General features: G+C 48.9%; 1 protein-coding gene across 1 annotated transcript in view; it reads left to right on the forward strand.

Annotated features, from left to right (window-relative positions):
• The first annotated feature begins 389 nt into the window (after nucleotides 1-389).
• Nucleotides 390-27,829, forward strand: part of Pitpna (phosphatidylinositol transfer protein alpha) — a 43,888-nt gene continuing 16,448 nt past the window's right edge. The window contains exons 1-7 of the mRNA XM_006977395.4: nucleotides 390-577; nucleotides 5,144-5,174; nucleotides 11,435-11,583; nucleotides 17,899-17,990; nucleotides 22,721-22,728; nucleotides 23,709-23,783; nucleotides 26,972-27,055. Of these exons, the coding sequence (XP_006977457.1) occupies nucleotides 558-577; nucleotides 5,144-5,174; nucleotides 11,435-11,583; nucleotides 17,899-17,990; nucleotides 22,721-22,728; nucleotides 23,709-23,783; nucleotides 26,972-27,055 (459 nt within the window). The 5' untranslated portion in view covers nucleotides 390-557. The remainder of the gene's footprint in view (nucleotides 578-5,143; nucleotides 5,175-11,434; nucleotides 11,584-17,898; nucleotides 17,991-22,720; nucleotides 22,729-23,708; nucleotides 23,784-26,971; nucleotides 27,056-27,829) is intronic.

The raw sequence follows: 27,829 nt of genomic DNA on the forward strand, positions 1-27,829 counted from the left end.
AAGCAAGTGCTTCATGGCTGAACTAAATCTCCAAGCCCCTCATTTTATTTTTGACACGCTGGACTCTCAACACACCTTCTCGCGAAGTCCAGGCATTCAGGCGCATCAGTTCCTGCTGCAGAGGCGCATTCACACCAGACGTGTCCCTTTAATTCCTGAGTTCCAAAACCGCCTGGGACCCAGCTAGGACGCTGACATAGACCCGGAGCCACGGCCCATTTAAGGGTAGAGGGGCGGGCTCGGGAAGGCCCCGCCCCGCGTGAGGTCAGCGCGCAGTGCTGCGTCTGACGCTCTGGTTGCCGCAGAGACGCCCCGCCCCCGCGCGGCGCTGCGGAACCGGAGCTCCGGGCGGCGTCGGCAGAGGCGCGGGAGGTGGCGAGGCCAGGGCAGGGCGGCAGGAGCCCGCGCGGCGACCGCAGCGAGAGCAGCAGAGACAGAGCAGACCACGACGAAGGCGCACAGGCAGCCGGGCCGGGCCGGGCCACCGGGAGAGCGGCCGCCGGGAAGCGGGCGGAAGGCCGGGCTGGCAGCTGGCAGCCGCCGAGCCGCGAAGCGACATGGTGCTGCTCAAGGAGTAGTGAGTGTCGGGTCGGCTGTGCGGAAGCGAGGCGGAAGGGAGGGTCGAGATGACGGCCGCGGAGGCAGATCGCCTGCCGGGGGATGGAGAACACCGGATGGGGCTGTTGGGCCGCCTAGCAGGGGCGGAGGGGCCAGAGGGTGACAGACAGCACCTGAGGTGGGGTCGAATAGGCCAGAGAGGAGGCCAGGAACCGGTGCGGGCCGGACAGGGCCTGAGGAGGGGTCAAGGGGACAGGGAGAGCCAGAGGGGGCATGAGGAGGGGCCCGAGGAATGGAGAGCGCTGGATGTGGTGTGACCCTACCGTGGGCGCAAGGAGGGATGGAGGGGCAGACTGAGTAGTGTAAGGGACCAAGGAGCAGTGGGACAAGGGCAGGCAGCGCCGGTGAGTTGGCTGACGGTGGGGAGGGGTTTGAGGCTGAGCTGTATGTACCAAGGGGCAGGGAAGATCAGATAAGGGAGCTAGCTCCTGGAATGGAGTTGAGGTGGTGGTGAGGAGTGCTGAGGCGGAACCTGGGGCATGGACAGTGGCTGCCTTAGGCAGCAGAGGAAGGATTGTAATAATTGGTTGCAGAAAAAAGGACTTAAGTCAAGGCCGGGCTTGGGTGATGGGGAGGGAGGAAGAGCCTAGGGGACTGAGATAACAGGGCTGGCTGGGTGGGGATGGCCGGAGTGGCACGGTACCTAAGTAGTAGGTGCAAAAGAGGCGGCTTTTGATAAAAGCTCGGGACGCCTGCCTAGGACTTGGCAGCCCTTGAATGGGGAGTCTGGAAAATACTGGGCAGGTTCTGAAGCGATGTGAAGGAGTTTCGGTGATAGAGAAGGGCAGGAAGTTATAGCAGGGCACAAGACCATCCAGAACGATAGTATAAGAATGAATATGGAGGTGGTGGGGACCAGGATGGGGACATCCAGTCTCCAGTGGATTTGGGTCTGGGTACAAAGAGATGAGGAAATTGCTTGGAGGAATTGAGAAGATCCTCACAGTTTTTTTGTTTGTTTGTTTGGTTTTGGGGGTGAGGAGCTATTGATTTGGAGGACAGGCAGGGCTTGCTAGATGATTGCTCCTGAAACCCAGGGGCTTGGCTGACAGGTAGGGTTATTTGGATTGCTAAACCTTTCGGACAGTGTGACCCATTCCTGAGGATCATGGTTCCAAGTGACCATCCCAGGCGAGATTGGATGTGTGTGTATAGACTCTTGTGAAACTAAGGTCCCCCAAAGGAGAGGGCAAGGGGGCAGCACTGGGACCTAAGCCCCAGAAGTTCAGAAACGGAAACTGGCCAAGTACGGGGAAACTTGTGAAACTCTTGAGTGTGCAGAGGACTCTCCCTCGCCAGTGAGGGCACTTTGTCGTCCTCACACCATGTGCCCCTGGAGGTGTTTCAGATGTCATAGTGTGTCGTTTGAATGACCCACTAGTAGAGAGTCAGATGTCACCCCATCTTGACTCTGGCGGGCGGAGACCATGATTTGGAGGCTCTGTCGCCTCTCTCCATGTCCAGTGTTAATCCAGCCAGCGCTCGGAGCTTTATGAGGTGAAGAACAAGAGCACTTGGGTGCCAGTGTTTTCCGAGGAGAACATGGTGGGTGCACTTTGCGTATTTTAATCCTCACTGTCCCAACGAATGAGCTTGTCTCACTTTTCAGATTAAAAAAAAAAAATTCCCACGTGAATCCTACAGTCTGTAGGGTTGTAGAGTTTTGAAAAGGCCAGGCAGGGGAAGGAAGGACCCTTCTGAAGAGATGAAGTCAATCTGGGAGGCAGGCATTCTTCTCCCATTCTTTGTCCTCCCCACTTGAAGCCTGGCCAGGGAGAGGCCCACGGTGCTGGTGATGTAGAACCTGCATCTGAATTTCCTTCCTAGTGGGCTTGTGCCCACCCCTGGGGAGGGGGCAGGATGCGAAACAGGCAGGCAAGGGGCCGTGGTTGCAGCTCTGCAGCTCTGAGGAGGAGGCAACTGAAGGTCATGCCATGGTGAGGATGCCTCAGTCTTGGCCCAGCTGGGCCTCTGTGGCCCTCTCCTTTCCCAGGTGTCCCCTATGGCGGCTGAGGTTCCGAGGGAGCAAGGGAGAAATGTCTGGGTGTGCGGCTGTAAGGGAAGCAGGCTCAGAGCATCCTTGAAGGCACTAGCTGGAACTAGTCTCTTTGGAGGGGAGGTTTGGATCTGACGGTTGTCCTTGTTGCTTTTTCTGACACTTCCTCCAGCAGGATTTTCCCTGATTTGGTTTCTGCAAATTCTTCGATGTGATTTTTGCTGTGTTCTTGAAGATAAAAGGCATATTGTTTTCCAGGAAGTTTTTTTCTGAGGGTGCAGAAATTCTGCCCTCTAAGTTGGAAGCACTTCTCTGCGCCGCTGGCTTTCTATAAAGGGAGTATCGGAAGGGAGTTAGCAGACAGTAAAGAACTTGGAGCTTTTTTCCCCCCCTGGTGCTTTTTCTGCTTGATGCCTGGCTTTTCCTGTGATGTTTTCCCCAGGTCTCACTGTGTGTTTTCTTGCTGCCCAGGAGAACGTTGTAGGACTAGGGACTAGCAAGCTATTTTGCAACCTGGAGCAAAGAGCCATGCTTGGCCCTCGAAAGAGTATGCCCATGCTTTACTAAGCCAGGGCACAAAGATGCCGAGGGCCCAGCAGGTTCCAGAAAGGCTCTGAGAAGTGAGAGTCTTAGCTTTGGCTCTTGATTGTCTTTTTGTTTGTTTGTTTTGTTTTGTTTTTTTGAGACAGAGTTTCTCTGTGTAGTTTTGGTGCCTGTCCTGGATCTTGCTCTGTAGACCAGGCTGGCCTGGAACTCACAGAGATCCGCTTGGCTCTGCCTCCCGAGTGCTGGGATTAAAGGCCCAGTGACTGTCTTATTGTATGTATGTATGTATGTATGTATGTATGTATGTATGTATGTATGTATGTATGTATCTATGTATCTATCTTGAGGCAGGGTCTCTCTCTGTAGCCCTGGCTGTCCTAGAACTCAAATCTGTAAACCAGGTTGGTCTTAGACTCAGAGATCTGCCTGCTTCCTCCTCCTGAATGTTGGGATTAAAGGTGTGTGCCACCATGCCTATCTCCATTTGTCTTACTTGGATTTTTTTTCTTTTTCTTTTTCTTTTTTTTTCTTTTCTTTTCTTTTTTTTTTTTTTTTTTTTTTTTTTGAGACAGGATTTCTCTGTGTGGCCCTGGCTATCCTGAAACTTGCTCTGTAGACCAGGCTGGCCTCAAACTCAGAGATCCACCTGCCTCTGCCACCCAAGTGCTGGGATTAAAGGTGTGCACTACTGCCACCCGGCTTTCTTTGTTTGCTAAACAGGGTCTTACCTTGTATCTCTGGCTGGCCTGGAACTATGTAGACCAGGCTGGCCTCAGACTCACAGAGCTTACTTGCCTCTGCCTCCTCAGTACTGGGTGGCTTGACTTTTTAGACCAGTCAAGGCCTTTCTTTTTCTTTTCTTTTCTTTTTTTTTTTTTTTTTTTTTTGGTTTTTTGAGACAGGGTTTCCCTGTGTAGCTTTGTTCCTTTCCTGAATCTTGCTCTGTAGATCAGGCTGGCCTCAAACTGACTGGCTCTGCCTCCCGAGTGCTGGGATTAAAGGCCTGCGCCACCACCACCCGGCTCAAGAGGCTTTTCTTCTCATCTCTCTGACCAGTATTGAACTGGGGGTCAGCACTGGTCTGTCACAAGTGTAAGCCACCTGGGGAAGTGGCTCCGGTCCTCTCAGCTCTCTGGAGCTCTGACCCTCTTGAGGACTCTGCTGGTCAGGAGTTCTCTATCAGTTGTTTTTTTTTTTTTTTTGAAGGGGAGACAGAGTTTCTCTGTATAGCTCTGGCTGTCTTGGAACTCATTCGGTAGACCAGGCTGGCTTCCAACTCACAGAGGTCCACCTGCCTCTGCCTCCCTGAGTGCTGGGATTAAAGGCGTGCGCCACCACTGCCCAGCCCTCTATCAGCTTATTCGTGGTACCTTCCAGCAACTGGAGGCTGGCAAAATGCAGGAGGAAAGAGAGTGAGGGGTTGGAGTGCCTTTGGCTAGCTCCTGGAGGTCAGAGCTGGCTATCCTCTTCAGAGCTGCATGAGGAGTTGCATTGTACCATCCTTCAGAGGGCAGAGGGGGTGGCACTTGAGGCTCTAGGGTTGGCCAAGCCTCTAGGGAATTGTCCCCTTCACAGCCTTGGTTGGACCCCGAGGGCTGATGTTGGGAAGTTGGGTCTGCTGATGCACATCCCCGGGGCCGCCTTCTTTGCCTCGGAGTCCTCATGATGAGCCTTCTCTGTTAGCTTCTGTTTTACTAGATGCACGAGCAAGTCCTGCTGGAGAAGAGAGGTTGAGGGAGCAGGGGAGGAAGATGGAGCGAGTGGGCTGCAAAGCAGGGGGTGGGAAGTTCAGGTTGGCCCTGAACTCCAGGGTTCTAAACGGGGTTCCAGGACAAGGGGGACCCCAGCCTTGAAGCATCCAGAGGGCCAGTCCCTGCTGGCTTTTGTCACTGAGTGGGGGGTTGGATGCAGCAAAGCATGGGAGCCTGTGCTGGGGTGGTGCTCTCGGGCCTGGACTTGATGCTCTCTTTTCTTCTTTTGTAGTCGAGTCATCCTGCCTGTGTCAGTAGATGAGGTAAGTCCTGCTTCCCCTCGCCTCATCCATAGTTGTTCATAAGAACGTGCGAACATTGCTTAGTTGGGCTGCGAGTGGCCACTGTTGGTATAGCTTTCATTTATGTTCTAATAGAGAGATAACTGAGGCTCAGCTCAGATACTCCTGATGTTACTTCTACTAAAGGAAAGCACTTCTAGCCAGGCAGTGGTGGCGCATGCCTTTGTTTAATCGGGAGGCAGAGGCAGGGGCATCTCTTGAGTTCGAAGTCAGCCTGGTCTACAGAGCGAGTCCCAGGACAGGCTCCAAAACTACAGAGAAACCCTGTCTCAAAAAACAAAACAAAGCAAAAAAAAAACTAAACAGACAAAATAACCAAAACAATAGATAGATAGAGATAGATAGATAGATAGATAGATAGATAGATAGATAGATAGATGGATGGATAGATAGATAGGAAGGCACTTCTGTGGTGAATCTGGTACCTGAGTACAACCAGTCTCAAGCTCTTGGCTTGCTGGATAGCTTTGAACAGAGACAAGCAGCTCTGGGTCTGCTGGGACTGAACTACGCGGGACATGTGATTGATAGCTGCAGTGTGCATGTGTGGGACCTCCATGACTAGGCTGAGGACAGGGCTTTCTGGTTAATGGTGCTCTCTGCTAAGAAGCAAACCAGCAAGACCAGAAGTGTCTTGAGTCCCCAGCCATGCTAGGTGGCTGCTGGAAAGACCAAGGCACCGAAACCTCCTTTTACGGCGGGCAGAAGATGACAAATGGGCTTGGTTTGTCCCGTCCTTTTATGGTTCCGAGGCCTGACAGCCCCGTGCCTGTGGAGCTGGCAGCAATAGTCGCCACAAGAAAGTCCATAGGCCCTGCTGACTCAGAGCTGTCTCTTGGATAGCAGAGTGCTGTCATGGAGCCTCCCTTGTCCCACCCTTCCTCTGAACTTCCTCTTCTCCCTTCCTGGCCAAGCTTGTTCTCGACTTTCTCCTGAATCCACAGTTCTACCCCAGCTTCCAGTGAAACGAAGGCCAGCCTGAACCCCCAGTTGTTGGCACCCTCTCTTTTTCCCCAGTTGTTGGCACCCTCTCTTTTTCCTGTAGGGCCCGTAGGAAACTCCTGCACTCCACACAGAAGCTGGACCTCCAAGAAATGAAAGCAGGCTAGCCGAGCCCGAGCATTCTTTAAACATTTGCTTTTATGTGTGTGTGTTTCTCTCTTTGTGTGTATGTGTATGTAATATATGTGGGGTTAGAGTCACAGGGGCTGTGAGTTGCCCATTGTAAGTGCTTACAGTCAAGCACAGGTCCTCTAATGTGGGCAAGTGCTCTTAACCACTGAACCATCTCTCCAGCCCTGTGGGAGCATTTAGATGAGACAAATCACCCCCATGAGTGATGCCCATGCATTGGTCTCGGAGAGGATTGTCTCTAGTGGAGTACTGAGTCCTTCAGAAAGGCTACGGAGATCTGGGAAAGAGGGACAGATGTGAACTTGAACATGGTCTGAGAAATAAAAGAGACATTTGGGTGCCAATGGCAGAAGAATTAACATAAAGAGTTTGAGGCTAGCTTAAGCATATATAGCAAGATTCCATCTCAAAATCAAGTAAATTAATTAATTAAAAAATAGAAGCTGGGCAGTGGTGGTGCACGCCTTTAATGCCAGCACTCAGGAGGCAGAAGCAGGCAGAACATTGAGTTTGAGGCCAGCCTGGTCTACAGAGTGAGTTCTAGGACAGCCAGCGATACACAGAGAAACCCTGTCTCAAAAAACAAACAAACAAAAAGAAACAGGAAAGAAAAATAAAGCCGGGTGTGGTGCCTAAGTTTAATCTTAGTACTCAGGAGTCAGAAGCAGGCAGATCTCTGAGTTCAAGGCCAGCCTGACCTACAAAGTGAGTTCTAGGACAGCCAGGGCTACACAGAGAAACCTTGTCTTGAGAAAGAAAATAAATAAAACAATAACAAATAAGTAGTGGGGAGGAGGGAGGAGATGGACAGACAGACACACATATATACATTGAGGAACCTAAGGAAAAAATAATAGATAGATGCTGTGATATGTGGAACCAACTGAGATAAAACCAGGTGCCTGGGTATTAGCTTTGGGAGAGTCAACCCACTTCCTCTGAGGGCCTTGCTGTCAATATTAAAAAATATTGAGTTCAAGGTCATCTTGATCTACACACAGACCTACGTATATCAGTCTAGCCAGGGCTACATAGTGAGAACCTATTCTAAAGTGGAAAAAAAAAGTCTGTGTGGTGGTGGAACATGACTTTAATCCCAGCACTCAGGAGGCAGAGGCAGGCAGATCTTTATGAGTTCAAGGTCAGCCTGGTCTACAGAGTGAGTTCCAGGACAGCCAGGGCTACACAGAGAAACCATGTCTCGAAAAACAGACAAGAAGGGCATGTAACATGGTTTCCTAACAGAAGGCCTCTGTGTCCCTTACCTTGAAACTTAGGCGGTCCAATGGCTGTCTCACTGCTGTGCAGGATCAATCAGAAAGTCCCTCAGGAGTGTGGGACTGACTTCATGTGGGATTTCAGGTACGATGGATCAGTTTGTGGGGAGTCTCTTGATGGGCCAGTGGCTGAGACTGTGAGTGTGCTGCAGAACGGGGCTGGAGTCATCTGGGAGCACCCCTCTGCTGCTCTGACCGCTCCTGCTGGCCCCACGGTTGGAAGGATGGGGAAATGCCCACCTTGAGAACATCCTCGGCTGGCAGCTTTTAGCTTGCGTTGTTTTTGCGGGATGGAGGAAGTGGTGAGACAGAGCCTGACCAAAGCTTGGCAAGTGCACGCTGGTTCAGAGTCTGTCTGTCTGTGTGGTGCTGGTCAGCCTGCTCTTAGCAAGAAGGCATTGACAGGAAAGCAGCAGGGCTGCAGGGGTGACGCTGCTCCTTTGGTAGCTTGAACCTTCGTTCCAGATGATTAGAAAATTCTAGAATGGGGAGAGTGAAGAAGTAAGGAACAGCGTCTCTGTCAGTAACCCCTTTCTGACTCATCGTTCCCATGAGAACGGCCCAGCATCATGTGACTGGTAGATTCACTTCCTATACTGGAGACTTGAGTCCCTTAGAGCTTCTGATTTGGGGAGGAAAAAAGGAAAGGAGAAGGTCATAGCTTTATGGTCATGCTGATGACCTGAATCGATATTTGGGGGCAGAATTAGCTTGTTTGGTCAGAACCTTTAGTGTAACACTGCCTCGGGTTTCCAGGCATCCTGTAGCAGACAAGAAAGCACTGTTCCATATGGGTGTGTCCACCAGCGGTTCCTGGCCCACCTTGTGTGGACAGGCAGACGCATGGCATCATTCCTCATGAACCTGGCCTGACAGGGCTGTATGGGCGGGTCAACAGAGTGCTGCTTTTCTTGCTTTTTTTTTTTTTTTTTTTTTTTTTGAGACAAAGTCTTACTGTATATTCTTGGCTAGCCTGGCGGTCAGTATGTGGCCCAAGGTGGCCTTAAATTCATGGCAGTCCCCTTTGCACAGCTTCGTGTGTGCTGGGATCCCAGGTGTGGGCCACTGAGCCTAACTGTGTTTTTATTATGTGTGTCATTCAGTGGTTTTGCTCCACATTTCCTCCCCCACGGTTCCTACTCACTGATTACCCAGTGGCAGACTCTCTGGTTTGCGTCATGAGTGACTTAGTCTATGGGAAGAGGGGGCAACTCTGTAGGGCAAGGTAACATGGTTTTCAGGCTGAGGAAGTTGGAATGGTGGTCTCCCTGGGGCTCTGTATCAGGTTTTGTGGTCTGATCCCCACCCTTACTGCCACCAATCCTGAGTCTGGCAGCCTCCCAGGACCAGCCAGAGGGGACCTTGTGACGTGAAGATCTGTCTTCTTTACCTCTTTGGATTAACAAAACTGCCTCACTTGTCTCGTTGGGATTAAAGGATCAGCATATCAAGAGAGATTAAAGGGGAAGAGGCCAGCACGCAGACTGATCCTCTTAGGGCCCGCCCTGTGATTTCCTGCAGCTGAAGGGAATCCCTGAAGACCAAGGTCTCTGCCAGCGCGGCCCCTCCCCCAAGGGGCACCACTAAAGCTGCAGCTAGTCCTGTCTGCAGGCCCTCTCCCCAGCCTGCCCTTTCGGATTTGCTGAGTCAGTCACTCCGTGTCCTCACGACTCTCCAGAGCAGAGTTCCTGCAGCTTCCTATGAGGAGTCTGGCTCAGCCAAACCGGGACCCACTTGATGTGGGTTTCAAGTGTGTCTCAGCAGGTGAGAGGACTGGAAAGGAACAGGGGCTAGCGTGGGGTCCATGAGCCCCCAAAGCAGCACTCATTGCTCAGGATTAGCAAGATCTAGGTAACTGGCTCACTCTCTCAGATGCTCCTCTTGATGGGATTAGCCGAGCTTGATCACTTACCTGGGCCTTTTCTTGGCGTTCTGTGCTGGGCGTTTTAGGCTTTGTGGTAAGCAGCCAACTATGCCTTTTCTTCTAGATGTCCCTAGAAGTTTCCTCGCAGTGCTTAGGGAGCTGAGGTGAGAGGGCTTCCCGGGGTGACGAGCAGACCTGCTCATGCTCACAACAGTGCCTCACAGTGGAGTCAGTGGTGGAGGCCAGAGCTGCAGCCACTTGATTTTAATCCTTGGGAGAGAACACCCCTAGTCTTAGCCCTGGGGTACCAGGGGTTCAGGGGAGGGTGTAGAGGACAAGGAAAGCTCTGTGTCCACCCCAGCAGGTGGGTAATGGCTTTTCCTTGGCCTCTTGCCCTTGGTGACCATGAGGAAGACGCATCTTTTGGAATAATGTGCTTCCCTGCTCTGTCACAGCTCATTTTCTCTGCACTGCTCCTTTTCTTTCTTTCTTGTTACTTATTTATTTTGTTTTTGAAACATGAGCTCACTGTGTAGCCGTGACTGTCCTAGAACTTGTTATGTTGACTAGGCTGGCCTTGAACTCACAGAAATCCGCCTCCTCTGTCTCCTGAGTGCTGAGATTACAGGCCACTGTGCCCAGAGTCTTCCATGTTTTCCGTCTCCAGATAACTTCTCTTAGGATTAGGAGTTGAGTGGCCCGGACACTGCTGCTAAGTCATCAGTCCACACCAAGCCTCCCAAGGGGTCAGAGAAGGCCGGTGACTTGATAGGGTGACATGTGACCCAAATAAAGGAAAACCAGGCTTTTGCCATCTAGCAACTGCCAAGGCAGAGGGGCACGAAGCCAGCCGAGCCTGGGGGAGGGATCTGTAATGCAGGAAGCAGGAGCATGGCTTTGACCTACCAGGAATGGGGAAATCTGGAGATGTCTTGTTTGTGAGGTTTTGAGGGCCCTGCAGACTGAGGAAAAGCCACACAGGAGAAAAAGCAAGTGGGCTGAGCCAGTTTTTGCCTGAGGTTGTGGGCTACACTGGACGACTTTCTTGGACAGGAAGTCCGAGTCTTGGTTTCTGATCATTTATGTATTAATTTTTCTTGTTGCTTTTGGGTTTCATTTTGCTTTTTATTTGTTTTTGGAGACAGGGTTTCTCTTATGTAGCCCTGGCTATCCTAGAACTCTCTATAGACCAGACTGGCCTCAAACTCAAGGATCCGAGTGCCTCTGCCTTCCAAGTGCTGGAATTAAAGGCGTGTGCCACCACCACCGCCTGGCTGTTTTGTTTTGTTTTTTGATACAGGGTCTCACACTGTAGCCAGAGGTAACCTGGGACTCGCTGTAGCCCAGGCTGCATCATACTCTCGGCAGGCCTCCTGCCCTAGCCTCCTGAGTGCTTACAAGGATGAGATGCTATGCTTAGCTTTAGGGTCTGTTTAAGTAAGTGAGATAGAGAGATTTTTTAGCAACTAACAGATCCTGTTTTGGGGTCTGATACCAGAGCTGGGTCCAGGCCAAAAGAGACCTTGGACTCTATAATGTTTTCTGGGTGGTGCTGCGAGATTAAGTATAGTCTATGGTCTCTTCAAACTCGTGGGTTTGTAAAACTGGGAAGATGAAATTGAATACTTCTGATGGGTAAAGAGAGTCTGCAGTCCCAGCTACTTGAGAGGTTGCTGCAGGAAAACCAAACAGAGGGCTGAGGAGATGGCACAGTGGTTGCGCACTTACTGAGCAGCCTAGCATGCTTGAGGCCCTGGGTTCGATCCTTAGCACTGGGGGGAAAAGAAGTGGTAGAAGGAAGCAAAAGTAAAAAGGGAGAGATGCCGCGGTGCAGAGTTCTCCACTGCTTTGGAAAGACTTGGACAAGGGCCACCGTGAACCGCAGGTGGAGGTCCTGGACTCCAGTGTAACTGTTGCAAATAATGCCTGTCTCTCTGGTTTTTTAGTATCAAGTGGGGCAGCTGTATTCTGTGGCTGAAGCCAGTAAAAATGAAACTGGTGGTGGGGAAGGTGTGGAGGTCCTGGTGAACGAGCCGTATGAGAAGGATGACGGCGAGAAAGGCCAGTACACACACAAGATCTACCACTTACAGAGGTACGTGCCCCAGGTGGCTGGGCGGGAATATGGGGGTATTGGCTAATTGGGAGTGTCTCCAGGTTATAAACTGGCAGCCCAAGTTGCTTCATCTCTCGGATTGGTTATGGGTTGTACTTCTTTGTTTACTTAAAGATTTTTTGTTATTAAAAAAAAAGTAGCTCCAGTCCGATCACGCTCTCCGTCCTTAAAAGCTACTTTGAGCTGTTTTGGCATCTTGTGGGCCCTTCCTTGTCCTGAGTTCAGGAGTATGTGTGGAGTGTGTATAAACAGGCACTGGTTTCCTCTATTAGGTGTTGAGCATACCATACTAATCACCCTGTTCTTTCCTCCATAGTTATCTCTCATATCATAGCTGCCTTTCACAGCATTTCCTGCCTGGGTGGTTGCTGGGGTTCAGCCACTTAACGGCTGTGCTCAGCCCCTTAGCTCTCTCCCCAGCCCCTCTTGCCTTATTCTTTCTTTCTTTCTTTCTTTTTTTTTTTTTTTTTTTTTTTTTGGTTTTTTTTCGAGACAGGATTTCTCTGTGTAACTTTGTGCCTTTCCTGGAACTCGCTTTGTAGACCAGGCTGGCCTGGAACTCACAGAGATCCACCTGCCTCTGCCTCCTGAGTGCTGGAATTAAAGGCGTGCACCACCACCGCCTGGCACCTTATTCTTTCAAAGCATGCAGAAGAACCGGGCATGATAGTGCTTGCTCAGAATCTCAGCACCTGGGAAGCTGAGACAGGAGGATGGTGAGTGTGAGACCAGTTACAACTATGTAACTAGTTCCAGGGCAGTCTAGGCTACAAAATGTCTAACAAACAAACAAGCAAAACAAGCACCAACAAAACCAAAGAAACCAAAACCTCCCAATGAATAAGTAACATAATTAAGAAGGTCCAGCTCAGGGTTTGTTGTCCAGATGCTGTAAGCTGTTTGAGCAGCCCTTTCCTGAGATATAGTTTATAGTAATTTCCAGATGCTTAAGACTCCTGCAGAACTACTTCTGCATACTTCTTTTGATATATTTATAAATCTGTAGTAAATGCAGTAAAAAGTGTAGTTGTTAGGTCAGATAGTATTTAAATTCTAATTTTGTTGAATCAGATGCCAGAAAAAGTTTAGTACCTTTCTCTCTTTTTTCTTTCTTTCTTTTTTTTTTTGGTTTTTCAAGACAGGGTTTCTCTGTGTAGCTTTGTGCCTTTCTTGGAACTCAATTTGTAGACCAGGTTAGCCTCGAACTAACAGGGATCAGCCTGCCTCTGCCTCCCAAGTGCTGGGATTAAAGGTGTACACCATGACTGCCTGGCTCTTTTTTGTTTGTTTGTTTGATTTTTTTTCCCCCCTGAGACAGGGTTTCTCTGTGAAACAGTCTTGACTGTCCTGGAACTCACTCTGTAGACTATGCTGGCCTGGAACTCACAGAGACCCTCCTCCTTCTGCCTCCTGAGTGCTGGGATTAAAGGTCTATACCACTATGCCCAGCTATGGCATTTTAATATTTATTTTGTTTGAATTATGTGTATGTGAATGCAGATACCTGTAGAGGCCAGAAGAAAGGTTTGGATCCCCTGGAGGAGCTGTAGTTACTGGCTCTTATGGGTTTCTGATGAGGATGCTGAGAACCAAACTACAAAAACAATGTTTCCTAATCATTGGGCCATCTCTCCAGCCCCTTACCACTGTTTTTTACATTTGTGTATGTGTGTGTGTGTGTGTGTGTGTGTGTGTGTGTGTGTGTGTGTGTGTGTGTGTTAGTTCTGGAGTGTACTACATGTGTGTTGAGGTCAGAGGACAACTTTCAGGACTTGTTTTTCTCGTTTCCAGTACGTAGGTCTGGGGATTGAACAAAGGGCATCAGGCTTGGTAGCAAGTACCTTTATCCACTGAGCCATCTCTAGTCAACATTTAAATATTTTTTCCAAGATGACAAAAATATAGTGGCTGGCCTAGAACTCACTCTGCAGACCAGGCTGACCTTGAACTCAGAGAACCACCTGCCTCTGTCTCCCAAGTGCTGGGATTAAAGATGTGCGCCATCATGCCCAGATACCCTATTATTTTTATTTATGTTTCTGTGTATCGTGTGTGTGTGTGTGTGTGTGTGTGTGTGTGTGTGTGTGTGTGTGTGTGTGTGACACACCTTTGGAGGGAACCACACTTGAATCTTCTTGAAGAGCAGCACTTGCTCTTAACTTCTGAGCCACCTCTCTAGCCACCCCTCCCCTTTTAATTTATTGAAAGATTTTTTTTGTTTGTCTTTTGGTTTGTTGAGACAGAGTTTCTCCATGTAGTTTTGATGCCTGTCCTGGATCTCACTCTGTAGACAAGGCCTTGAACTCACAGAGATCCGCCTGGCTCTGCCTCCTGAGTGCTAAGATTAAAGGCACCGCCCGGCAATTTTTTTCCCCAGTATTTTCAAATAACTTTGGAACTCACTTGTGTACTGGAATTTATAGTAAACCACACATATTTGCTGAATCCCAAATCTAAACAATTTTATAGCAAACCATGACCCAAAGGGCCTTGAAACCATCTGTGAGCATTTACCAACTTGAATGGAAGTCAACCAGACTGTTTAAGAAATGACTCAGAGCTGGCGGTGGTGGTGCACGCCTTTAACCCCAGCACTTGGGAGGTAGAGCAGGCGATCTCTGTGAGTTCAAGGCCAGCCTGGGCTACAGAGTGAGTTCCAGAAAAGGCGCCAAAGCTACACAGAGAAACCCTGTCTCCGAAAAACAAAACAAAAACCAAAACAAAAAAAGACTCAGTAGGGCTGGAGAGATGGCTCAGCAGTTAAGAGCACGAGCTACTCTTGTAGAATATACCTGAGTTTGGTGCCCAGCACCCACATCAGGTAGCTCACAACTGCCTATGACTCAAGCTCTAGACAATCCAGTGTCTTCTGGCCACCGTGGACACCTGCACCCACGTGTACATACCCACACAGACATGCATGCATACACATAAGAACTTTTCATACAGGCCTGTGACTTGAGTTCAAATTCCCGAACCCATGTAAAAGCTGGGCACAGTAAGTGAACAGGAAGATGGGAGAATCCCTGGCCCGAAAGCCTTTCTGGAATGAGGTCTGATCCCTCCTCCATCCCCTTAACATGGCTAAGATCCACATTGCTTTCCTTTTCTCTGGCGTCAGTTCCTCCCGCAGTCTCTAGCTGTTCTCTCGCCTTCCAGTTCTCTGTGGTGAACGTTTTGTCTGGAGGAGCGGTGCTGCTGTCTTCTCGAAAGCCGTAGATGGAAAGCCTCCCTTTGTCCTGGGGATGAAGTGCAGCTGCCTCACTTATTTCCACGCCCCTGTGACTCCGCCCCTAGACCTGCAGTAACTCCTTTCCCTGCCTTTTCTGCCTCACTGTGGTCCTGTTTGACGTCCCACACACCCCTGCACCACGTGTTCATGTGTTCTGACTGGCCTCCCTCACCATGCCTTTACAGTGCCCTTCCCCTGAGAGCCCCGTGCTCACCCTATTCCAGCACGGTCTTCCAGGACTGTCATTACTCTGCCTCTGGACCATTTGGTTCCTGGGGATCCAGTGCCTGGCACACAGAACGGTTACCTAGATGAGTGTGGATTGGTGTGTAAAGACTCACAGAGGTTTGCTCTGGGGGCTCGGAGTCTTGTCTGCTGTGGGGCTAGCCCTTAGGCTGGAGGCGTGAATAAAGGTGACGAATTTGCTAGAGCCTGTTGAAGATTATGTAAGCTCCCATCTAAAAGCTAAGAAAGGTGGGGCTGCAGATGTAGCTCAGTGCTTGGGTACTTGCCTAGCTTATGTGAGACCCATCCCGGTAACACACACACACACACACACACACACACACACACACACACACACACACAGCTCAGTGCTTGGGTACTTGCCTAGCATATGTGAGACCCATCCCAGTAACACACACACACACACACACACACACACACACACACACACACACACACACACACAGAGCTCAGTGCTTGGGTACTTGCCTAGCATATGTGAGACCCATCCCAGTGACATTGAGGGGGGGCGGACTAAGGAAGGAATTTATGTACTTAGAGAAAACTAGGTACATACCATACATATTGTTCTGTAACATGAGAGGAAAATTGAATAGAGGGGGCTGAGGAGATGGTCGGGGGCTGACAACACTGGCTGCTCTTGCAGAGGACTTGGGTTTGTTTCATAGCACCCACATGGTGGCTCACAGCCATCTGTAACTCGAGTTCAAGTGGGTCTGAAGCCCTCTTATGGCCTGGGCGGGCATACATGGAGCACAGAAATAATGTAAGGAAAACACTAATACACATAAAGGTGATAAATGAACCTTTAAAAACAGTGGAAAAATTGAATAGAAGAAAATATTATTATCCAGGTGTGGTGGTGCACACCTGTAATCTCAGCACTGGCTAGACAGAGGCAGCTGGATCTCTGAGTTTGAGGCCAGCCTGGTCTACAGAGAGAGTACCAGGACAGCCAAGGTTACACAAAGAAACCCTGTCTCAAAAAAAAAAAAAGAAAGAAAAAAAGAAAAGAAAAGACAAGGGTATCTAAGTTTAAGGTCGGCCTTGGTTACATAGTGAGTTCAAGGGTAGCCTGGATCTGAGGTAGGGTTTGGTTTTTTTTTTTTTGTTTGTTTGTTTGTTTTCTGTGATAAACGCCGTGACCAAAAGCAACCTGGAGAGGAAAGGGTTTATTTCACCTCATAGATTATAGTCTGTCATCAAGAGAAGTCAGGGCAGGACCTCCAGATAAGGACCTGGAGGTAGCCCCTGAAGCAGAGGCCATGGAGGAAGGATGTTTACTGGCTTGCTCAGACTGCTTTCGTATACCATCTAAGACTACCTGCCCAGGGGTGGCACTACCCACATTGAGCTGAGCCCTGTGACATCAGCCATCAATCAAGAAAAATGTTGACACACTTGGCTACAGGCCAGTCTTTTGGAGGAATTTTCTTAATCAAGAGCCCCTCTTCCCAGATACGTCTAGGTTTGTATCAAGTTGACAGAAAGCACTCTGCATACTTGGCCTACAGAGGGAGACTTTTGTTTGTTTTGAAAGAAGGGCTGTGTATGTCACTTAGTTGGCCGAATGCTTGCCTAGCATGGTCAAGGCCCTGGGTTTGATACCTGGCACCACATAAACTGAGTGTGCTGTTATGTGCTTGTAATGCTAACATTGGCAAGTAGAGGCAGAAGGGTTGGAAGATTGAGGCCAGTGTAGGATACGTGAGACTCTGTGGCAGGGGAAGAGACAGAGACAAAACTGAGGGGGCAGGGGAGAAGCGGGAAGGGAGAAGAAAATACTTATCCTGGGAGGCAGGTGACTGTGAGGCTGCCCTGTTCCCTGAGAACTTGGGAAAATAGACCAGGTGGTTTGATATCATAATTACTATGTGTGTGTGCAGGTGAAGGTCAGAGATCAATGTTGGGTGCCTTCCTCTATCACCTAAAAGATGTAGCCCTGGGTGTCCTGAAACTCTCTCTGTAGACCAGGCTAGCCTCAGACTCTCCTGCCTCTGCCTCCTGAGTGCTGCAGTTCAAGGAGTGTGCTACCACTCCCAGCCCCCTCACTTTTGAGGTGGGGTCTCTAAACGAACTAATGGTTAGACTGGCTGTCCAGTGGTCTTTAGGAATCCCCCTTCTCTGTCCCCAGCCCCAAACACTGGGGTCACCAGTGTTATTACACCTAGCTTTTTTTTTTTTAACTTTTATTTTTTTATTTAGATTTATTTATTTATTATGTATACAGTGTCCTTGCATGCCAGAAGAGGGCACTGGATTTCACTATGGTTGTGAGCCACCATGTGGTTGCTGGGAATTGAACTCAGGACCTCTGGAAGAGCAGTCAGCGCTCTTAACCACTGAGCCATCTCTCCATCCCACACCTAGCTTTTTATGTTGGGTGCTGGGGCTCCAGACTCAGGGAGGTACTGACTTAGCTGTCTTCTCAGCCCTTGGAACCCTGCTTCTAATTTAGTCGGCTGGCCCCACCAGTGGGAGACCTAAGCTGGTGAGTGTAGTCGAACCCTGGATGTACTGATTTCCCAGTGGGCTCTGGATGAGTATAATGAGAAAGAAATGTCTGAAAAATGGCAGCAGGCAGCCCAGGGTCTCAGAAGCTCTTGTTCATGGTGAGTGGCGGAGCAGGTGCTGGTCAAGCCGAGGTGTCAGGCTCTGGCGGGCAGGTGGCTTCTTCAGCACAGTAGCCTGCTCATCTCAGGAAATGTGCATGTCAGCTTTGGACACTGAAAAAGCAGGGGCCGAGGACTGCTGTGCAAACTTAGCTGCTTTCTCTTGCCTCCATTTTTTGCTCATCACCTCTTTTCTCACTACAGCAAAGTACCCACGTTTGTTCGAATGCTGGCCCCAGAAGGAGCCCTGAATATACATGAGAAAGCCTGGAATGCCTACCCTTACTGCAGAACCGGTGAGTATGGAGCTGCCCAGAGCTGAGATTTGGGCCCGAGGTGGGCAGAAGTGGACAGGGAGCCGGAGGTGGGTGAGTCAGGGTTTGTGTTTACTTTTCAGAATAAGCCGGTGAAGGGATGGGGGTGGGGGGTCCCTAAGGCTCAGGAGCGTGTGTCGGTGTTATCCGTACTACTTAGCTAAGTTGATATTCACAGCCAGAGACAGCACAGAACAAACTCCTCTCATTTGGGGTTAGTTTGACAATTTTGATTTTCTTGTTTGTTTGTTTTTGCTTTTCAAGACAGGGTCTCTCTGTGTAGCCTTGGCTCTGGAACTCATTCTGTAGACCAGGCTGTCCTCAAACTCAGATCTGCTTTCCTTTGTCTCCCAAGTGCTGGGATTAAAGGTGTGCACCACCACTACCTGGCAAAAAAATTGCTAATTTTTTTCAAAATTATTTTTAATTTTTTAATGTGTATGTTGTTTTGCCTGTATGTATATATTTGTACCATGTCCACTCCTGGTGCCTACAGAGCTAGAAGAGGGCATTGGATCACCCAGAACTAGGTTCACATGTGATTGTGCGCTGCCTTGTGGGTGCTGGGAACTGAATCCAGTTCCCCTGAAATAGCATGGAGTGCTCTGAACCACTGAGCGATCTCTCCAGCACCCTATTGTTTCTATTTTTTTTTTAATTTTAAATTTTATTTCATTTTACATACCAGCCACAGTTCTCCCCCCTCTCCCTGGTCTCCCATCCCCTCCTCAGAGAGGGTAAGACCTCCCATGGGGAGTCAACAAAGCCTGGCTATCAAGTTGAGGCAGGACCAAGTCCCTCCGCCCTACATCAAGGCTGAGCAAGGTGTCCCACCATAGGGAATGGGCTCCAGAAAGCCAGTTCATGCACCAGGGATAATCCTAGTCCCACTGCCAGGGGCCCCAAGACAGACCAAGCCACACAACTGTCACCCACATGCAGCGGGCCTACTTTGGTCCCATGCAGGCTCCCCTGTTGTTTCTTAATATTTATAATAGCATAATAGCCTATCATGTGAATGTATAGCTGGCCAGTAGTGTCTGTGGGCATTGCATCCATGAATTTTATAAACTACAGATCGGAAATATTTGGGAGGCACATTGAACTTGGTGACGCATGCCTTTAATCCCAGCACTTAAGACGCAGAGGCAGTTGGATCTTCGTGCATTTGAGGCCAGCCTGGTCTACATAGGAAATTCACTATGTAGCAGGGGGGTAGAATCATCTCTGGTTCAGTTTTAGAAAGGAAGGCAAGATTGGAGTCTCTGTAGAGATACTTTCTATTCTAGAACACATTCTGGGATTCTTTCTGAGTAGCCTGGACCCAGCTTTCTGAGATTCTGAGGTCTGAGGGACTATCTAGAGATAGCTCCCCTCAACTCTCTCCCTCTCCCTTTCCTCTTCCTCCTTCCTTCCTCAGGAAGGGTCTCAGCCTGTAGTTCAGCAGCCTAGAACTCTCTGTATAGCCCCAGTTAGCCTTAAACTTGTAGCAGCCCTCTTGTGTGAGGTTACAGGTGTGACTCATGACCCCTGGCTTAGGAGTAGGTTTCTTAGACTATGCTGGCACTGATTCACATGCCAGGGAACCCTAAATGTCCACTGAAGCCACCTCCAAGGTCAGCGTTCTTTCCTCCTGCTAGCTTTCCATTGTGGGCACAGACTGTCTGGCTTTAGTCTTGCCAGTCTCTGCTCACCGGTACTGCTTCCCTGGCTGTTTATTCTCTAGATTGCATCTGATAAGCATGTAATCCTTATGTGACCCAGGTGTGTCCTTATCTTGTGGACTTTGGGAGTAACTGAAGTCATTGCCCACTCCAGGCTTCCATGGCCCTATATAAGTTCAAGGACCTTTCATCAGGAGATACACAATCAGTGGTGGTCCGTAGGCTGTGGACAGTTTCATTGTTGTAGCTGAAAATGCAAATTTTCCTACTCTGTATGCACTGGACAGGAAACTGTTACATGCTTAGAATTAGTTGTGTGTGTGTGTGTTTGAAGGGTGGTCTTAAGTAGCCCCGGCTGGTCTTAGAAGAGTTTGGGACTGGCCTGGAACTCCTCCTAATCCTCCTTTTTTCATACCTTCCAAGTACTTGGATAATAGGCCTGTAGCACCATGCTGAGCTTTGATTCATGATTTTAAAAAACAGTATGCAAGAACTAGGTATGGTGGCACAATCCTGTAATCCTAGCACCTGGGAGACAGACAGCTGGATTTCTGCAAGTTTAAGGCCAGTCTGTCTATGTAGAAAGACTCTGTTTTTCACGTCTGTCCCTTCACATTCCCATCCCTACCCTGTAAACCACCCCTGATAGTCCAGATCAGGTTTGGGGGTGTAGTTAACTGGTAAAGTGCTTACTCCAGCCCAAGGCACTGGATCTGATCCAGCACAGTAAATTAAGGAGGAAAAAAAAGTGGAGTATGGCAGGGTGTGTCTGGCATAGGGACAAAGGTGACTTTCCTTGATGTCTAATAGTCATGTTGAGCATGCGCTGTAAGAATCGTAGTCAGCTTGAGGCAGACGTAGCATGGGTTTCTGGGTACATAGCTTGTGCTGAGGGATGCGTTGTCTGCTGTGTAACCCTTGGGAGAATGTGCTGCATCTGGCATGGCAGTTTCCTGCGCAGTAACGCTAGTTCACACATCCATCCTTGACACAAGAAAGAATCCTCCATGAAGAGATGGGGGGGAGGTACTTTCTTAGGAGCACCAGCTTCCTAGTGGGATCCACTCGATACGGATGCCGACTCCTAGACCTGTTCATCTGGGTACCTCCTCTTTTAAAATACGAGATAGAACAGATGAGGGGTTCCTTCTCATCCTCCCTGGAGGCCAGCGGGACAGAGATTACTAGTGGCAGCATTTTAGTTTGTCCTGAGTACATCTAAGTTTGAGGAGAGTTGGAGAAAGGAGTGTGGAGTCACCCCACCCCCCTGCCTTTGGGATGGCTCCAGCCTTATTCTGGGAGCGGTGAAAAGGGATTTAGTGTGCTCCATCATCATCAAGTCTACTGTTCTCTCACTTATTTCCATCTCTTTTCTCCTGAAACCCATAGGTCAGGCTGAGAAATGAAAATGTGAAGAGGAGAAATATGTTCCCTTGTCTTCTTCCTCAGTAGCAGATGGTACCACTAAATCAGGCTTTTAAAATATCATATTAAGAAACTGGACATAGCAGTAAATATTTGTAACTCAGCATTCAGGAAGATGAGGCAGGAGGGTCACAACTTCAAGGCTAGACTGGGGTACATACATAGCAAGACCCTGTCTCAAAAAATCCCTCTAAGATGCATTATTAGTCTTATTGGGAAAACCCCATTTTCCTGTGTAGTTGATGTGGATACAGAGACGTTTGGGAGGGAAGGGAGATTGGATAGGATTAGAGGGAAGTTAGTCACCTGAGTTGATACTAAAGGCTGAGAGCAGGGTCCTCACCCTCCGGGGTTTAGAAACCCAATTTTTTCAGAATGTGGTGGATCTGTTTCTCAGTGGCTCACATACTAACATAAAAACCTCAAACATCCGACTCTGCAGTGGTAGTGAAGTACAGAATTATGGGTCAAACTAGACACTATTTGCTGATCAGGACGGTCTTTCCTTGGGAATCTTCCACATAGAAAAGAAATTAAAGTAGGAAAACACAGTGTGATGGTGCAGTCAGTCAGCTTGGTCAAGGCAGCAGATTCTTGTGTCCTACAGAGGCCAGACTAGGAGAGGGTGTCTTAGAGAATGTGGAGTCCAAATATGGTAGCTGGTAGGAGAAGCTTAATGTCCAGGGTCATCACACCAGGTCAGCCTGAAGCTACTGTCTCTATGGCAACATGAGAGTCTCTGCCAGACTGGCGTCTTTGGATGCATATTTGTACCCATTATTTCTATTGTCCCCAGTGACTTTCTCAGGGTGCTAATAGAGGAGTTGCTAGTTTAATCCTAATCTGGTGCTTCCAGTGTCTTTGGTTGGGCTCGGGGAAATTCCTGACAATCTTGGGCTGTTTGTGCACAAGGTAATTTATAGCCCTTGTGCCGTAAGCTCCCCGATTCCATGGCATGAGTGTTAGTCTTACCTTTTTGTTTGTTTTTTGGGGTGATGGAGTTTGTTGGCCCTCTGCATACTCCAGAAACAGCATATGCATTACCAGAAACTGGGATTGCACGCAGGGGAGGGTACAGAATGAACTGAGCTGCTGTCGGAGGAGAGCTGGGCTCTTCCCCAGTGACATGGAAGATGCAGTCATTTTCTCTGATAAATAATTGACCTGTGCTTTCCGAGGGATCCCATTACAGTGGCAGGAGCATAGAGCATTCGAGGTTTGGTTACAGTGTGAGGAAAGAGGTGACCATCAGAAAGACAGCCTGGCTTGGAAGACCCTGCTCTGTGTCCCCCGGGGGTGGGGGCACCCAAGTGATTCTCTCATGGGAGATTGATTGGGCCTCAGGGCGTCAGCTGATCAGAGACCACCCTTCCCTTGTTCTATCAGTGAGAGTCCGAAGAAGCCCATATAGGCGTCATCTTAATTAAATCCCAGATTTGGTCCCTTGGGACTTTGAATGAATTTGGGGGAAGGAGGGGTTGATGCACTGAGGCTTTCCTAATGCAAGCTGGGGCTAGAGGTCAGTATGGAGGAAGCCATGGGGAGTGGAGAAGTCTTTGCTCTTCATGGTCTCTTCATTAATCTTTCTTTCTTTCTTTTTTCCATGTCCTTGCCTCGGAGCAGTTATTACAGTAAGTATTTCTGGCAGGGAGGGGTGGGGGTAGGAGGATTGGAGTTCTAGATGATGTGTAAGAAAAGGAGAAATAAAGGCATACCTGCACTAGATGTTCTGGCTGTTCTCGTTCCCCTCCGGTGATGCTGGGGGTGTCGAGGCTCAAGCGTTTCAGTCTTAACGAGGATCTTGCCAGGCAGTGCTTTAACTGCATTGACTCATGGTGGCTTGGCCAGGTCAGACCTGACTCTGAGTCTCTGAGGTACAGAATGAATTGAGGCTCTCCCTTGTTCCCTAAGGTCATGCCTATCCAGGGCTGTACAGACGTCTCAGTTCAGCCAGCCTGAATGTGACATTCCTGTCCCATTTGGGCATCTGCTGACTCCAGTGAGCACTGACCATTGGCAACATTGTGACATCACCAAGCTTGCTCTTCCAGAACCAGCCCTTATCCCCCAGCTCTCACTCTTCAGCACAGTCCGCCAAGTGCTTGTCCCTGCTGCAGCACTGATCCCTGCCAGGGAACAAGGGGCTCTTTTCCTCCTTCATGGAGCTCCTTTGATTAAATGTTTTTTAAACAGGTGTTACAGTTTTTGAAAAGCACCAAGGGAGGGGGCCAAATCTGCATAGAGGGCTGGCCTCAGCAAAGGACTTGATGTAGAGAAAGGGGCCAGCGTGAAGACTTTCCTCAGCTACAGACTTTGTGGGCTGCTGGGTACATTTGCATTCTGTGCATGAAGTCGTATGGAAGACTGGTTAAACACTGAATTCTAAACTCAGACAAGGAGGGGCTTTGGGCCTCTCTGTACGATAGCTCTGGCCTCAGCCAAGTCACCTAAGATTTCGAACTTCATTTTCTTCCTCTGTAAACTTGGGGTGATCATCTGTGCGAGGCAGACCTAGTTCTGGGGCCACCCAGGACTTCAGGCTGTGTGACCCCCCAGCTATGGGAGTGGTGACCCTCTAGCTCCGACCTTAGGTATTTGTTCCCTCTTCCAGAATGAGTACATGAAAGAAGACTTTCTGATTAAAATTGAAACCTGGCACAAGCCGGATCTTGGCACCCAGGAGAATGTAAGTATCACCTCTCGAGCCCCAGGCCCTTGCCAGATCTCTCCGCCCTGTAACCTCTGCCTCCTGCCTCGGGGTCCTCTCTGTGCTTCTCTTCTGCCTGGCTAGAAAGGCTTCTCCAGACTGCCCTACAGTGCAGTTTCCTGTCATTGATTTGCAGAATGTCATCTCTAAGATTCTTTGCTGGGCTTTCCTGTAGAGCTGGGATTGGTCTAAAATGCAGTTTCCGATACCCAGGAACGATGTCTTTAAAACATCATAATTGTGCCGGCACTTTAATCCCAGCCCTCAGGAGGCAGAGGCCAGCCTGCTCTATCTACAAAGCAAGCTCCAGGACAGCCAGGACTGTTACAGAGAGAAACCCTGTCTCGAAAAGCCAAGTAAATAAATAAATTATAATTGCAGTACTTCTCCAAATTTAAAGTATATTCCTGCTCTTTTCAACTCACAATTCTACATCTAGGCATGTGTGAGACTGTTTTTTCACCTGTGAAATAACGCATACAAGGAGATTTGGCACAAATCCAAAACAATGAAAGACCCTATCAGTGGGGCACCAATAGATTGTGCAGCCAAACAGTGACATACCGTGCAACCATTAGAAAGCTGGGGGAAGCCGGGCAGTGGTGGCGCACGCCTTTAATACCGGCACTCGGGAGGCAGAGGCAGGCATAACTATGTGAGTTCAAGGCCAGCCTGGGCTACAGAGTAAGTTCTAGGACAGCCAGGGCTACACAGAGAAACCCTAGCAAGGCATGATGGCACACGTCTTTCATTCTAGCACACAGGAAGCAGAGGCAGGCAGCTCTCTGAATTTGAGGCCAGCCTGGTCCTCAGAGAGAGTTCAGGACAGTCAGGGCTTACATGGTTCTGTTCTCATGTCTCAAAAGCAAGCAAGCAAACAAACCCATCCCTCCACTAACTGAGGAGCTATTGGCATTTGATTGCTACTGAGAAAGTGAGAGCATGTTGTTAGTCAGGGTTCTCTAGAGGAACAGGACTGACAGAATAGAGAGAGAGAGACAGAGACAGACAGAGACAGAGAGAGAGAGGAAAAAAGGGGAGGGAGTTTATTAGACGGGCTTACAGGCTGTGGTCCAGTCAGTCTGAGCATCCAGGAGTTGTTCAGTCCACAAGGCTGGATGACTTAGCTGGTGGTCAGTATCCGTGGGAATCCTGAAGAAGTAGACTCTAGTGCCGGTGAAGGAGTAGACTTTCACTCTAATTGCCCCTCAGAAAGAGAGGGCAAACAGGCAAAGAGCGAGTGCTTCCTTCTTCATGTCCTTTGGATAGGCTGCCACCGAAGGTGTGGTCCAGATTAAAGGAGGACCTGCCCACTTCAGATGATTTAATTAAAGAAAATCCCTCACAGGGGTACCCAGCCATTGGGGTTGGTTAATTCCAGATGTAATCAAGTTGATAACCAAGAATAGCCATCACATAGACTCAGTTTTCTCTTCTTTTTTCTTTTTTGAGACACCCCTGCCCGGCCAGTTTTCTTTAAAGATGGCAGGTTGACCAGACAGTGGGGCAGGCAGCCCCCACTCCCAGTAGTCCACAAACTGCACTGGATGAGGAAAGAAGAAGAAATAATCTCCAAGTTGGGTGGGAGGGGTGGGAGGATGCAAAGGGTGGTAATAGGAGTTAGGGATCGAGTATGTTAAAAAAATTTGAAAAAGAAATTAAAAAAGCCGGGCGGCGGTGGCACACACCTTTAATCCCAGCACTCAAAAGGGAGGCAGAGCCAGGCGGGTCTCTGAGTTCGAGGCCAGCCTGGTCTACACATTGAGTTCCAGGACAGCCAGGGCTACAGAACAGAGACCTCGTCTGAAAGAAGAGAGAAAAGATGAGATGCGGGGCTGCAGAGATAGCTCTGCCATTGAGAGCTCTTTTTTTTTTTTTTTTTAATTTTTATTTTATGTGCATTACTGTTTTGCCATGGGTTTTGAGTCCCCTGGAACTGGCGTTACATACAGTTTTGAGCTGCCATGTGGGTGCTGGGAACTGAACTCAGGTCCTCTGGAAGAGCATTCAGTGCTCTTAACCACTGAGCTATCTCTTCAGCCCCTGGTTAAGAGCTCTTACTGCTCTTCCACAGTGCCTGAGTTCAGTTCAAAGTACCCACACTGGGTAGCTTACAACATCTGTGTCTCCAGCTGAGGGCCCCAACACCCTCTTCTGGCCCCTGACGGCTCCCCCACACACCCACATTGCAGACACACAAACACACACATACATATGAATAAAAATGAAATAAAGCTAAGAAGAGCATCTATGAACCCATATATATATATATATGCTATTGTTGGTATTAAAGGAAAATCTGCACACGGACTGTATTGTCTATTACTAGAGTTGAGGTTGGGGTGGGAGATGAGCTAAAGTAAATGTTACTCTTTTTTTTTTCTTCGTTTTTCAAGACAGGGTTTCTCTGTATAGTTTTGGTGCCTGTCCTGGATTTTGCTCTGTAGCCCAGGCTGGCCTGGAACTCACAGAGATCCACCTGGCTCTGCCTCCCGAGTGCTGAGATTAAAGGCGTGTGCCACCGCCGGCCAGCCAGAAATGTTATTCTTTATTGTAACCTTTTGTACATTGAATTTGTGAAAAGGCAGCAAATCCAGGGGTGTTGAGTCCTCTCCCAGGGTGCAGTGGGAACAGTGCAGGTATTTGGTGGAGCCTGCTGAAGTGAACTGAGTCTAAAGACAGATCCCATTGCTGTCCAATCTCTGGCACATTTGAATAACTCTGTACCAACTGTAAGCTTAAGTCGTGCTTATCTGAAATGCTTTCAGACTTTAGATTTTGGGAGGTATGCAAGTAACAAGATATATTGGGGGAGGGACCCAAATATAAACAAATCATTTGTGTTTTATATATACATTATATACACAGTTTGAAGGTATTTTACTTGACACTTTAGCCTGCTTACATTTAACTGTAGCCCACCATATGAAATCAGTTGTGAAATTTTCTATTTGTGGCCTCATGGCAGCTCACTATGCCATGTTTTAGATTTGGAATCGTTTTGGGTTTTCAGATTGTAGATGTTTAACCCTTGAATAATTCTTTACTAGTAGGAATGTCCCACCAGTGGTGTGGGGAGATCTGTCTCTGGCTGTCGTTTCAGGTAAGGACGTCTGTCTCTAACAGAGCTGCACGTGCATAACAAGTGCTCGCCTGTTTTCTTGCAGGTGCATAAACTGGAGCCTGAGACATGGAAACACGTGGAAGCTGTATATATAGACATTGCTGATCGAAGCCAAGTGCTTAGCAAGGTAGGTGCTCCTTAAGACTTAGGGGTGCAGAAGTGACTTGTAAATGTGAAAGGAACAGGGAACGTTACCCAGCTTGGCTCAGAAGGAAGTTCTCTCTGGTGTGCATCATTTGTTTTATTGTTGTTGTTTTTATGGTACTGCTGGTTAATCCAGGCCTCCCACGTGCTAGACAAGTACGCTGCCACTGAACTACATGCCCAGCACTCTTGTTACTGTTTGTTTTCCTTTTTGAGAAGGGTCTCGCTGTGTTGTCTAGGTAGGCCTAGAATTCAGAGAGATCTACCTGCCTCTGCCTCCCAAGTACTGGGATTAAAGTTGTGTACCACCATACCTGGTAACAGTTTTATTTATTTATTTGTTTGTTCTGTTAGTTTTTAGTTTGTCAAGACAGGGTCTCTGTGTAGCTCTGCCTGGCCTGGAACTCATGTTGTAGACCAGGCTGGCCTGGAACTTACAGAGATCCACCCGCCTCTGCCTCCTGAGTGCTGGTATTAAAGGTTTGCACCACTGGACTGCTCAGGTAACACAGGGTCTCACTAAGTTTTCTGACTTGGCTATTTCTAAAGTCAGTGTTAAGAGTTCTCTGGGCCACGGGGCTGGAGAGATGACTTAGGGCTTAAGAGCACTTATTGTTCTTGCAGAAGACTTGGATTCGGCTGCCATGGGTACTACCCATGGTACACATACATGCCTGTAGGTAAAACTCTCATACGCACGCCTAACAACCTGAGTTTGATCCCTGCTAGCTATGTGGTAGAAAGAAAGGACTCCTTC

Source organism: Peromyscus maniculatus, chromosome 8 (assembly GCF_049852395.1).
Source record: "Peromyscus maniculatus bairdii isolate BWxNUB_F1_BW_parent chromosome 8, HU_Pman_BW_mat_3.1, whole genome shotgun sequence".
NCBI classification, from domain to species: domain Eukaryota; kingdom Metazoa; phylum Chordata; class Mammalia; order Rodentia; family Cricetidae; genus Peromyscus; species Peromyscus maniculatus.